Source organism: Macaca nemestrina, chromosome 7 (genome assembly GCF_043159975.1).
Source record: "Macaca nemestrina isolate mMacNem1 chromosome 7, mMacNem.hap1, whole genome shotgun sequence".
Classification (NCBI taxonomy): domain Eukaryota; kingdom Metazoa; phylum Chordata; class Mammalia; order Primates; family Cercopithecidae; genus Macaca; species Macaca nemestrina.
The window spans coordinates 136,300,222-136,314,107 of record NC_092131.1 but is presented as its reverse complement, the minus strand read 5'-3'; the positions used below and the strand labels follow the sequence as shown (position 1 = coordinate 136,314,107).

The following is a 13,886-nucleotide window of genomic DNA, read 5'->3' as shown; positions in this document are numbered from 1 at the left end:
CACTGTAGGAGGTATCAAGAGAAGTTTTCAGTTCTACATATTTTTACTCGAAAACAGGTGATAAGAAAATACGGAACACCTCTATATCTGTTTGTCAACCACAAATAAGTGATTTCACTTATTTGAGGCCTTGAAGTGTAGATCAAACTACTGAATACTGATCATGCATGAGGTCCATGTATAAACTTTATATTTCCTCATTTATTGTAAAGGAGTGCTTTTGGTGGAGTGGGGAAGGGGGTAAATATAATCACAATCCATTAAACAAACTTTTTTTTTCTTTCTTCAGGTCAGATGGGTAATGTGCTGATGTTGTAACAAGGTTCAAGGGTGGCACATCTCACAAACATGCTTGACTACCCAATCATCATGCCCATGAACTACAAAAGGATCACAAGCTTTCAAATATTGTTAAATCTCAAAAAAGAAATACTGTTTCAAGAAATGTATATACACTTCCACTAAATACACGTATTTTGGGAGTCACATAGCATTCATTCTAATGGTATTTGACTTGGGAAGTGTTTTGCCACTGAGACTATATACTTCATACATAAAGCATTTGTATGAGAGTATGTGGTGGCTGAGGGGGCACATAATGGGAGACAAGAAAGAGTTATGATGGAAAAATGGAAAGTAAAACCAGAACTTTTATAAAATCACCTGCATTTTCTATGAATATAAGTTCACAATTTTATACAATATCAACTTAAACAATACCTACAGGAACTACAATCACTGCCTTTTTTATCTTTTTCTTCTTGAATGTCTTCGGTAGATGTATCCCCTCTTCTAACTTCATCTTTAGATAATGAATTATATCCAAGATCAGACTGGCCACCTGGTAAAAACAAAAAGAAACAAAACTCTATCACAAACTTCTTTAGTGAGTGCAACTGGAATTAGGAGCAACATACTAGTGTTTCGATTTTCTCATAAATTTTTTCTGGACAACTTCCAATTTAAAGCATTATTTTGTCAGCTACCCTTAAAGCATTGTTAGCTACCCCTTCCATCATCTTTATTAATATAAGAAAGGGATGATCTCGAAATAATTTACTCTTGGTTCCACACTGTAGTCAAAAGTAACTATGTACATTCACACTACTATATGAGCTCCAAAAGACACAGACAAACCACACATTCTTTATACAAGTCCATGACCTTTCTAGTTGAAAGTTTGAGTTTCAACTAAGCAATGGAGAAATCTGCAAAGAATTTATAACAGAACATTCACACATAGGTCACTAGAGCTAAATGTCTAAATGATTTTACTAAAAAATTGGATTTCTTCAAATTTGATAGGAAATTAATTTTTAAAAAATTTTAACTGAATAATCATTGAACTGCATGTGAGTACAAATATATGGGGATGAGATAAAAATCTAGTGTTAAAGATATTGTTAAGAAAAGCAAAAGGGGCTGGGTGCAGTGATTCATGCCTATAATCCCAGCACTTTGGAAGGCTGAAGCAGGCAGATCACTTGAGCCCAGGAGTTTGAAACCAGCCTGGGCAACACAGTGGGACCTCATCTCTACTAAAAAAAAAAAAAAAAAAAAAAAAAAAAAATTTAGCCAGGCATGGTGGCATGCACCTATAGACCCCAGCTCCTTGGGAGGCTGAGGTGGGAAGATCACTTGAGCTCAGGAGTTCAAGGCTGCAGTAAACTATGATCGCACCCCTGCACTCCAGTCTGGGCAACAGAGTGAGATGCTGTCTCAAAGAAAGGAAAAAGGTCTATCAATATAAAAAAAACTTCTAATACACTGTTTTGCTAAAGAGACTCTGCATCATTTTTAGAAAATTGTTTTTACCAGATTAGTCTAAAAAGATAAGGTTTTGAATCCTAGTTCTTTATCTCAGGAGACATGTGATTTTAAGTAACAATGTAACCTTTTTGTTTGGATTTGAAGTTCCCAAATTTGTAAAACATAAGGTTGTTATTATATGAGACTATATATGAAAAATGTTTACAAGCTTGTAAAGCACTCTCTAAAGAAATTATATATCACTAGGTATTTAGTTTAATATTTTTGTTATAATTTTGAGTTTTTATTTTTTCTAATCAAACTTCAGGTCCATTTCTAAAGAAACTATAAATAGAAAAATCTGAGAATTATCTCGATAAAATTCATGCTTTTATTAGGTTTTGCACTATTTTAAGATAGCCTTTTTAAAAGCCACAGTTAAAAGATAAGATTTCTTCGTTTGTAAGAGATAATGCCAAAGGATAACTATTATAACTGATTAAAATCACACTGCATAATCAAGGAATAAAACCAATCAAGGAAGAATAACTATGAATATTACATTTCAACAAAATTAGCTTACATTTATTAAACTTAAAAGTAGGTATAAAGCAAGACAGACCAAAATAATATTGACATTTGCAGAGATATGGGCCTTCATATTTTATTAGTAATGCTTCAATTTTTAAAGTTTCTGTCCTTTAAGAGCTTGCTCTTATCTGTAGTCAAAAGTCATGTGTAATTTTTGAAATGTAATAAAAAGAACAGAATTATGTAAATAATTTATTTTTGCATGTCAATTGTAATAATAATTAAGAAGAGCTGATATACAAATCTTATACTTCTCTGAAATGCCATCTTTGGTGCTATAATTCTAGCACTGAAGTATACAATTCTATATACACATATATAAATATATACATAAAATATACAATTCTATATACACATAAATACATATACATATATTATGTGTATATGTATTATACACACATTATACATATACTATTACACATACATATATAGTATTATACATATATTATTTTATATATATATAAATTTTTTTTTTTTTTTTTGAGACAAGGTCTTGCTCTGTCACCCAAGCTGGAGTGCAGTGGCTTGATCATGGCTCGCTGCAGCCTCAACCTCCTGGGTTCACAATTCTCCTATCTCAGTCTCCCTAGTAGCTGGGACCACAGGCACGGGACACCATGCCCAGCTAATTTTTGTATTTTTGTAGAGACAGGGTTTTGCTATGTTGCCCAGACAGTCTCAAACTCCTGGGCTCAAGTGAACCACCCACCTTGGCTTCCCAAGGTGCTGGGATTACAGGCGTGAGCTACCACACCCAGCCTTAGAATGCTATATTTTTATATATTTAAAATTTTTTATTACAACTTTTAAAATCACTTAAGATTCAGAAGTTAAAAAAACATTACAGTACAGAGAGTTCCTTGATACAATTCACCTAGCTTCCCCCAGTGATAATACCTTACATAATCATAGTACATTGTCAAAACCAGGAAACTGATGTTGGTATAATACTATTAACTTAGATACAGAGCTATGCTTCTTTTTTAAAAAATTCTAATATCATTTTCATAATTTCAAAGAATTTATTATAAGAAAATGATAGGGTAAAGAGATCTATGTCTACGCAGAGTTACTGGATTATCATGTATTAAATAGTAGAATAAAGTGATTTATAACCTCTCTTAAAACGTTTATTTCTATTCAAATAATAAAATTCCATATAGTTATTAAATCTAATATCAAATCAAATACTTAATATATAAAATTAAAAAGTGACAGTTAAACATATCACTGAAAATGAAAATGTAAAAAAACATAGGCTACCAAATCTAGTTTTAAAAATGTACTATAATAAATGTATACATAAGCATACACAAACCTGTACTAGATCTATCATCAGTAGCATACACTTTGATTAAACCCGTATTAAAAGGTGCCTGCTCCACAGTGTGTGTCCCATGACCACTATCCATGCTGCCATGACTAACAGCATCCAGGTCACTGCCATCTGCTTAAGAACACAATTTGACAGCATTTTACTACTCAAAGAGGTACCAAATATACACATTAATTTGTTGCTCAAGCTAATAATCCACCAATGTAATACTGAACATGAAAAGTGCCACATACTTAGCAAAATACAACTATAACAAAGAAACCTATTGAGAGTTATTAACGAACACGAAAACAACACACACGAAGGTGGTCAGAAGTTGAAACATTTAAACAGAAGTGAAATCCGGTGGTTTCTAAATGGGAAGAGTGATATAATTTGCTTAATAACTAAAAACTAAAACATTCAATATTGTAAAACTGTTTAAAATTTCTAAAAATGTAAACTGTAGCTAGTCAATTAATTTTGAAGAACAAGTAAAACACACATCCCTTACCTGAGAGAGTTGTTTGTGATAAGTGTGCATGTTTCTTTAAAGCTCTTTTGAACTGTGTTACTCCTAAAATAACATTTCTTACTTTTGTCCAGAGAAAATAGCCACTACGACTTCTTGAAGGCCAGGTACTTTCCAAAACAGCCTATTCATTCAACAAAATAAAATAATTAGTAAAATAATTTTTATAAGTGAACATATATTGGTTTCAGAATAAAGCTAAAGAATATCAAAGCAGGCCAGGCGTGGTAGCTCAAGCCTGTAATCCCAGCACTTTGGGAGGCTGAGGCAGGTGGATCACTTGAGCCCAGGAATTCAAGACCAGCCTGGGCAACAAGGTGAAACCTCGCCTCTACAAAAAATATGAAAATTAGTCAGGCATGGTGGCATATGCCTGTACTCCCAGCTACTCAGGAGGCTCAGGTGGGAAGATCAATTGAGCATGGGAGGTCAAGGCTACAGTGAACCATGATTGCACCACTGCACTCTAGCCTGGGTGACAGAGTGAGACCCTGTTTCAAAGAAAGAAAAAATCAAAGTAGACTGTATAACATAAAAGAGAACTAAAGTCTTCCTTGACTGACAAAATGTATTTTATATACTTGAAAATAAATGACAAATAACCTCCTGCATAAATTATTTCTGCCATTAAATTTAACACTGCATAACGACAAAAGTAATACTCTTTATCTGTTAAACCAAGGTATTTACCTTATTATAATAACCATAAGTAATGGCATTGGGGTCAATACCAGCTTTCCGCATTTCAAAAAGCACTCGAACTGCAAGCACCGGCTGATCATATTGTCCACAGAGTTGCATAAGAATGCGGTAGCATACCTGAAATACAAGTTCAAAATTGTACAGACACACAGATGTCACCATGTACACAAATCTAGAACAAAATAATGCATTTTAAACAATAATTGTGGCAGGGCACAGAGGCTCATGCCTATAATCCCAACATTTTGGGAGGGCAAGGCAGGTGAATCTCTTGAGCCCAGGAGTTTCTGAGCAACCTAGATCACATAGTGAGACTCTGTCTCTACAAAAAAATTTAAAAATTAGCCAGTCGTGGTGGCACATGACTGTAGTCACAGCTATCTGGGAGGTTAAAATGGGAGGATTGCATCTTGAGCCCAAGAGGTTAAGACTGCAGTGAGCTGTGACTCTATCACTGCATTCCAGCCTGGGTGACAGAGTGAGACCCTGTCTCAAAAAATATATATAACAATAAAATAATTGTTACCTCATCAGGTGGATCCATCTTCTTTGACTGCATTTTTTTAAGCACATCATATGCTGTTTTCAGAGCCCTGACTTTTGAATGACAGACTTTCACATAAGCTGGGAGACAAATAAACCACAGTCCATAACAGTGGCGCAGTAGACACCTAGACCACATCTGAGGGATGGAAGAGTACCTCTTTGCAATTTTATGTGCTGATTTAATTTCCTGGAAAAAAATATAAAGATCTAACTAATAAATTTATGCACTTAGGCATCTTTATTTAACTGAATGCTAAACAAGTACAAGTCACAAGCTTTTATAATGTTTCCATAACAAAATATGTCTGTAATTAAAGTGTTTTCAAGTTTCTGTTTGCACCTGTATTAAACAGCATATAAAATAAATTTCTAGGACAAGAGAACTAGTTAATTTCTTGAAGTCAGATTACTGTAACTTCAGAGTGCTTTGGGGAACACAATAATCTAGTAATAGTTATATAAGAAGTGATAAAGCATATTATAGGAGGATAAATATTCAATTTATTTCTTGTTCTAAAATTTGATTACATGAAGAATGCGATAAAGTACCTGTTTTGTTCTTCTGAACATGGGCGAAGGGCTATTAGGACTACTTGATTTTGAAGGCAGTTTGTTCTTCTTTGCTTGTAGAAATCCTTCAGGTCTTTCAAATAAATTGTTCCTAAGAACTGGAAATCCATTATAGCTGTTTTAGAAAAGACAAAAAAAGGAAAAACAGTTCTCAAGCACACATAGATGATCACAGTGGTTACAGGTTAATGTAATTATAACCAATAACTTCTTCACTTAGAATTTAACTATCTTTCTTCGTCAGGCTATGATATGTACTCAATAAATATTCATGCTAATGTTGCTCTTCTTACTATAATAACTAGAAATGTAATAGCCAAATCCAGACTCAAGTTATTTTTTGAGGAAAAGGGAAAAACATAAATGAACATGACATCCAACTCCAAGGTAACTTAAGCAAACTTTTAAAAGTTAGTACTCCTGTTAATACATAGCAAACATATTAGATAATATGACAGTTGGTAAAAGGTCCACCAAACTAGGACTCTTTCAAAAAGGGCAATCATTAATGTCATTGCTTTGGATTAACATATTTACTGTTGAACTTTCCTTCTTAGAAAGATGCAAATAACAACCTTAGGTTTAGCACATTAGCACACCAGACCTTGCTCTCACATTCTCATGAATTGGTTTGTCAGGTTAGCTAGTAGGTTCAAGGCATCATTTATGAGAAAGAAAACTGAGAAGGTTAAATAAGAGGAAGAAAAGGTTAGAATAGGTGCTCTATTAGGAGGTAAACCTAATAAGGGTGCTAGATCAAGATGCTCTGGACATTTAAAAGCTAGCAGCTAGGCTGGGTGCAGTTAGTGCGTGCCTATAATCCCAGTTACTCAGGAAACTAAGGCAGGAGGAACGCCTGAGCCTAGGAATTCAAGGCTGTAGTGTACTATGGTTCTGCCAGTGAATAGCCACTGCTCTCTAGCCTGAACAACATAGTGACACTTCATTAATAAGTAAGTAAATAAGTGAAAGGCAGCAGTTAGGAAAAAGATATGCTGAAAGAAACCAAAATTGCCTCCTGAGCAATACACTTAACCTGTTTAAGAATACTATATAATATTTTCTTAAAGGCATATAAATAGTTTCCATTAGGAAGAAATCTAACTATAATAAATGAGGGTAGACAGTATTTTTTATACATTACTATAGTCGAATTCCATAGAATAAGAAAATACTAGCAATGATTCAATGTTGAGTAGGAAACAGCAAAGAAATCCAGGAAAACCATGTCCCTTAAAAAATTCATTGTATATGATAAGATAATAAGACCATTTTGTGTGTCTTATTTCAAATGCCTCATTATTTTACATAGACAATGTAAGTTTACGAGTAATCTCTTATGAGGCAGACTTTGTGATCATTAAGGACATTTACGGTGTTTTCCCAATTATGGTTATGATTACACCAAAATTATACGAGTAGTCTGAAGAAAAAAAATGACAGATTCTAAAAAAACAGAAATGTTTCCAGATAAGTAATTTTCTTTTTATTTTTTGATTTGTCTGTTCCGTCGCCCAGGCTGGAGTGCAGTAGCTCAATCATGGCTCACTGCAGTCTCAACCTCCCAGGCTCATGTGATCCTCCCACCTCAGCCTCCTGAGTAGCTGGGACCACAGGTGTGCACCACCATGCCCAGCTATTTTTTAAAAATCATTTGTAGAGATAAGGTATTGCTATGTGGCACAGGCTGAAATAATGCGGTTTTTTTGGAAACAAAGTCTCGTTCTGTCACCCAGGTTGGAGTGCAGTGGCACGATCTTGGCTCACTGCAACCTCTACCTCCCAGGTTCAAGGAATTCTCCTGCCTCAGCCTCCCAAGTAGCTTGGATTACAGGCACCTACAACCACGCTAGCTAATTTTTGTATTTTTAGCAGAGACAGGGTTTTCACCATGTTGGCCAGGATGGTCTTGAACTCCTGACCTCAAGTGATCCGCCTACCTCAGCCTCCCAAAGTGCTGGGATTACAGGCATGAGCCACTGTGCCTGGCCAAATTTTCTTAGCGTTAAAGGACTAAATCTAAAAGTAAAATTTAAATTAAAAAAGGTAAAACCAAACCAAAGAAACACAAAACTCTATTAGTGACACATATGAAAAAACAAATAAGCATAAAGTACAAAAGAGATTAAAAAATGAGAACTTGTTTAGAAAGAAAAAGAGAGGAAGAGAGAAATTAAGAGAAATATTTTAAATATCTTCGACAGAAGACATTTAAAAAGTGATATGAACAATATCATCACTGGATGAAAAGAGTGGAAATCAAGTGGCCTCTTATTAATCAACATTCATAAACATCTATCACATCACTTTTTCATCTGTAAAAAGAATTTAATCCAAGTCATAAACAAAGATGTCTTGAAAAATCCTTTTTCAATGAAAATAACAAACTATGATTTAAAGGGTGATAGATGTGAAATGGTTTTAGAATATTTAAACAAAGTAAAAGTATTATTGGAGAATTAAGAAATCTTTTAAACTCTAAAAGAAATTACAATTTTAAGTAAAAATAAATGTATATTAGAAACTAAATAATGCATTCACCTCTATCATAGCCCTTATTTTACTGTGCTCAGGACTTTTCTCTCTTCTTCACTAGACTTGAAGGCACAGACAATGTATCATTCAAGTCTATATACTTAGCACAGTGTCTAACCACATTTCCTAAATTAACAATGACCAATTCCAATAATTCTGAATTTCCATGACTTAAAACTCATGACAAAAATTAGTAACTTAAAAAATTGTACAAATCAAGGCCACAAAGATTGACTCTAAATTAGATTTAATCTTTTTGTAAACCAAGGTTATATTAATCAGTGTATGTATGAGATGAAAAAGGATTGAAAGTGAGGAAACCAGTTTTAATGAAAAAAAAAATCAAAATTCTATAATAAAAGTGCTGCATTTGAGGTGGGGAGTCTAACTGAATGTAATCAACATTTACAAGGACAGATACTTATGCAGACATCATTAGAGAGCTTCCCAAGTCTATATTATGCAAAATTATATATGTTTTCTTTTTATACCTCAAAGCTTAATAATGGATGTGGGATAAGCTTGCTTACCACCTAAAAATTAGGGATCTGTAAAGTTTGGATTTTTGAAAATACCACAGTCCTTAGAAAGCTACGTCACAGATGGTGGATTGCTTCTCTCTTTCAATCTCAAACATTCTGCCTCTTGAATACCTGTACTGTAAAGGGGGTTCTTCACCATTGGGTAGGTGGGGGATCTCAGGTGGTGTTACAAAAACAGTATGTTCACTTTTGAAAGATTCATCCAGTTCTATAAGTCGCACTTCACCGCTCTTGTCCATATCCACCTAAAGGAGTTTTAAAAACATATATTAAAAAGCCACATTGGTTAGCCAAGTGTTCACATAAAGGGAAGTGGTTAAATAAACCATCTGCACAATGGATACTAAACAGCCATTAAAAAAGAAGAGTGAGCAAGTTCTCTATGAGCGCCAAAATAATTAAGTGAAAATAGCAAAGTGCAAACTGTAAATAGTATATTACTTTCTGAATAAGAAATGAGGAAAATACACACACACACACACACACACATATATATATATATTTTTTTTGAGACAGTTTTGCTCTATCACCAGGTTGGAATGCAGTGGTGCGATCTCAGCTCACTGAAACCTCCACCTTCCTGTTCAAGCGATTCTCCTGCCTCAGACTCCCGAGGAGCTGGGACTAGAGGTGTGTGCCACCACGCCCAGCTAATTTTTGTATTTTTAGTAAAGGCGGGGTTTCACCATGTTGGCCAGGATGGTCTCGATCTCTTGACCTTGTGATTTGCCCGCCTCAGCCTCCCAAAGTGCTGGGATTACAGGCGTGAGCCACAGCGCCCGGCCTTTCATTTTTGCTTATATTTACATAAAGAAATACTAGAAAGCTACTAAGAAAAGTACCTATATGAGGAAGAGGAAAAGAACAGGGTAGACAAGGATGGAATAGGACCCAGATGAATATATATCTTTTTATATTTGAATATACCTTTTTATATGCAAATGTTTTGCATTTGAATCATGAGACTGTAATCAAGAAATATTTTTTAAATCCATGTACATGTGTGTCTGTGTGATAAGAATAGTGAATTCTATATATTTTAAAAATTTATACTAAATATAACAACTTTCCCTAAACTCTTTCAGCATATGTAGAAGTACATGTGAGTTAAACTCTAGTCACATCAATATTGAAAGCACTTTAGTAGTACTATTTCTACTAGGTACTCGATGGCAAGGTACTATCCAGAAAAAACGAAAACTTCGTAGAACCTAAACTGCCCCACAAGAGCTCATAACTAAAGGGCATAATATTGATATTAATAAAAAAGGATGTCATACATATGACAAAATACATTTCACAGAACTTTATTAGGTTAGAAATATCATATACCATGTGGATTAAGTGGAAGAGTAGGAATTACTAACAAGTTAAACCTTTAAGATAAGGACTTAGGGCAGAGTATACCAAAAAAGAACACAGATGAGTTTTAAAAATTTTCTAACACTTAAAGGAAACAATACATTCAAAATCTTCTTATATAAATTATTGATAATTTCACAGCATTATATGCTATACTCTCTTGGATTAAATAATGTTTTTAATAGTATATCCATACAGTGAACTAGATAAATATTAGGACATGATTCAGAATTATAATAATGAGAAAAACATTCACAAAATAACAATAAATGAGAAAAGAATCAGGCTACTAAATCGTATAAATATTATGATTTTTTTTTTTTTTTGAGACAGCGTCTTGCTGTCACCTAGGTTGGAGTGCTGTCATGCAATTTTGGCTCACCAGAACCACCGCCTCCCAGGTTCAAGTGATTCTCATGCCTAAGCCTCCCAAGTAGCTGGGACTACAGGTACACACCACCACACCTAGCTAATTTTTATATTTTTAGTAGTGATGGGGTTTTACCATGTTGGCTAGGCTGGTCAGGAATCCTGACCGTAGGTGATCCGCCTGCCTTGGCCTCCCAAAGTGCTGGGATTACAGGCATGAGCCACTGCACCCAGCCTATATATTATGATTCTTAATGGTTTTTTTGAGACAGGGTCTTGCTCTGTTGCCCAGGCTAAAATGCCATGGTGCATCACAGCTCACTGCAACCTCAAACTCCTAGGCTCAAGTGATCCTCCTGCCTTAGTCTCTCAAGTAGGTACAACTACAGGCGCGTGCCACCACACCCAGCTAATTTTTCTTTCTTTTTTTTTTTGGGTAGGGATGGGGTCTTGCTATGTTGCCCAGACTGGTCTGGAACTCCTGGTCTCAAAGCAATCCTTCTGCCTCAGCCTCCCAAAAATGTTGAGATTACAGGAATGAGCCACCATGCTCAGCAAATGTTTATTTATTTAATAGTTCTCACTCTTTTTTTTAGCAGCTTCTCCCTCTCCATATTGGCGCCTACTTTCCATTCTCCAGCCATATTGTTCTCATAAAAAAGTGTGGGGTCCAGGACAACTGCTCTAGTTTTCGGTGAAGTCTATATAAATATTAAAATTTTGCACTGTAGACTCAATAGCTTGGTAAAAGTACTTCCTTTTACTTATATACCAATAAAATCTCATTTTAACATTATAAAAATAGCCATGCAATAAATCCTACATTTATCGGTTGGACATCTCTGTCTTTTGGAAAGCATGGTGACATCTGTCTCTATTGAGAGAAAAAGAAATCCAACACCCACTGAAGGATAAAATTAAAATAATTTTCATATTTTCCCACAAGACATTAATATGCTCAGAAAACACTGGAAATGGATTCTTGGGAAACCAAGAAAAAATCTTACCAGACTATTTGTTACACAAAACTGCCTTTAGTTAAGCACCATCCCACAGGAACAGATTGTAATGATTTAAAATATAATCATATGAAGAACAAGAACACATGGTTCTTAAATTAGTCATAAATGAAACACATAATTCTCATATATTGTTTTTCTTATTTCTATTCAGTATTACCCACTCCAGCTTTTTAAAGTCAGTCAAGTGTTTTGTTTAGATATACTAAGATCAAAAGAGTTAATATACCATGTAAGAATAAGTGAATAATAGTACCACACGTCTAATTTTTGTTCAATAGTAGTTATGAACCATGAGACAGTTAATGTATACTTAGTTATTTATTTTCTATAGTTAAACTGCCAGAAGTAAGAGTTTTGTTCACTTAAAAACTTAAGCTCAAAGTTACTCAACTAAGGAATAACCCTCACAAAAATTATTCTTTTTAAAGTGTTACTGATATCTAGAAAACATATGCAGATGAATAGTAAGCACTGATTTTTTGTGAGTCACTTACTGTGGTATCAAAACATGAAAGGCAGTAACAGCATTGTATAATTATTTACATTTCAGAGAGTTCTGGTTAATAACACCACCAGGGATACAATTAACCTCTGCTCTAACTACATATGAACTTTATTGATATATTTTGAGTCAGGCGCGGTGGCTCATGCCTGTAATCCCAGCATTTCGGGAGGCCAAGATGGGCGGATCACCTGAGGTCGGGAGTTCGAGACCAACCTGACCAAAATGGAGAAACTAAAAATACAAAATTAGCTAGGTGTGATGGCACATGCCTGTAATCCCAGCTACTTGGGAGGCTAAGGCAGGAGAATTGCTTGAACCCAGGAGGCGGAGGTTGTGGTGAGCCGAGATCATGCCACTGCACTCCAGCCTGGGCAACAAGAGCAAAAACTCCATCTCAAAAAAAAAAAAAAAAAAAAGAAAAAAAAAAACCAAGATATATTTTTAATCTTGTGACAATTTATTTTTTCTCTAATAAGAGTCTCTTGAATTATAATAAAGCAAATACAAGTAACTATGTTTTAATGCATTAATTTTCAGTTTTGATTTTCTGAGTAGTCATTAAAATCTTTAAGTATAATGTTAATTCATATATATAAGTGATCTTTTGTTAGATCTAGACTTCGAATAGATAAATAACATTTTAGGAAAATAGTCTACCTAGAAACAATGATTACACATTTAATAGAATTTTATTTTTCGAGACTTCTCAGAATTCATAATCTTTAAGCAATGATTCCAGTCATCTTCTGCATGGACTATCATCACATAAACAACAGGTGGCCTACAGAAAATCCTAGACAACATAATGTATTAATTATGAGCACTAAGATATGCTCCTTAGGACGTGATACCCTAGTCAGCAAAATTACAAATCTTGTATATCTTAGATATCAATATTTATTTAAATCATGTGACTTAGCTAGGAATCCTGAGTTCTTAGCTAAAACAGAAACTTGTGAATAGGATATATAAAATAGGCCAAAAATAAAAGGGAACAATATAAGACTTCTCTCTTCTCACTGTTACTTAGATTCTGACAACTAATTCAGTGTTCTCATGTGGATTAATAAATTTACTGGCTAAAGCATGCTATTGGCAAAACCGTGGTTACCAATTTGGTCCCTTATGATTCACTAAGGTTCGCACAAGGAACAACAATTACACAAATGTATGCCACTGTTCTTAAGGGAAGCTCAGTGAGAACATATATACAACCAATGGAAGCCCAACACCTGTGAAAAAATCATTCAAAGTTCATAATGCCAGACAGAAACATCATCTTTATACACACAAAAAAACTGTTCCTATAAAAAATGTAGAGGAATTCTTTTTTAAAGCACACCTTTCTATTTATTGCCAATATTTAATTTTGTAAGCACTGATATGGTTTGGATATTTGTCTACTCCAAATCTTATGTTGAAATGTAATCCCCAATGTTGGAGGTGGGGCCTGGTGGGAGGTGTTTTGATCATGGGACAAATCCCTCATAACTTGGTTCTGTCTCTGTGGTAGTGAGTGAGTTATCTCAAGATCTGTTTTATATAA

The 13,886-nt window shown here is 34.5% G+C and overlaps 1 protein-coding gene and 1 non-coding gene across 12 annotated transcripts in view; both read right to left on the bottom strand.

Annotated features, from left to right (window-relative positions):
• The window catches only part of LOC105488348 (DENN domain containing 4A), a 130,555-nt gene that overhangs the window by 39,331 nt on the left and 77,338 nt on the right, over positions 1-13,886 (bottom strand). For 6 of the 11 annotated variants that reach the window (XM_071101188.1, XM_071101184.1, XM_071101181.1 and 3 more), the window contains 7 exons: positions 9,194-9,327; positions 5,985-6,120; positions 5,416-5,622; positions 4,878-5,006; positions 4,170-4,311; positions 3,659-3,790; positions 725-841 (listed from right to left, as the gene is read on the bottom strand). In XM_071101188.1, the coding sequence (XP_070957289.1) occupies positions 725-841; positions 3,659-3,790; positions 4,170-4,311; positions 4,878-5,006; positions 5,416-5,622; positions 5,985-6,120; positions 9,194-9,327 (997 nt within the window). The remainder of the gene's footprint in view (positions 1-724; positions 842-3,658; positions 3,791-4,169; positions 4,312-4,877; positions 5,007-5,415; positions 5,623-5,984; positions 6,121-9,193; positions 9,328-13,886) is intronic. The other 5 variants (XM_011752342.3, XM_071101189.1, XM_011752313.3 and 2 more) reach the window with 2 other exon arrangements.
• LOC112428687 (small nucleolar RNA U13) lies at positions 289-392 on the bottom strand. The gene has a single exon (XR_003020742.2). It is a non-coding gene; the product is annotated as a small nucleolar RNA U13 (small nucleolar RNA).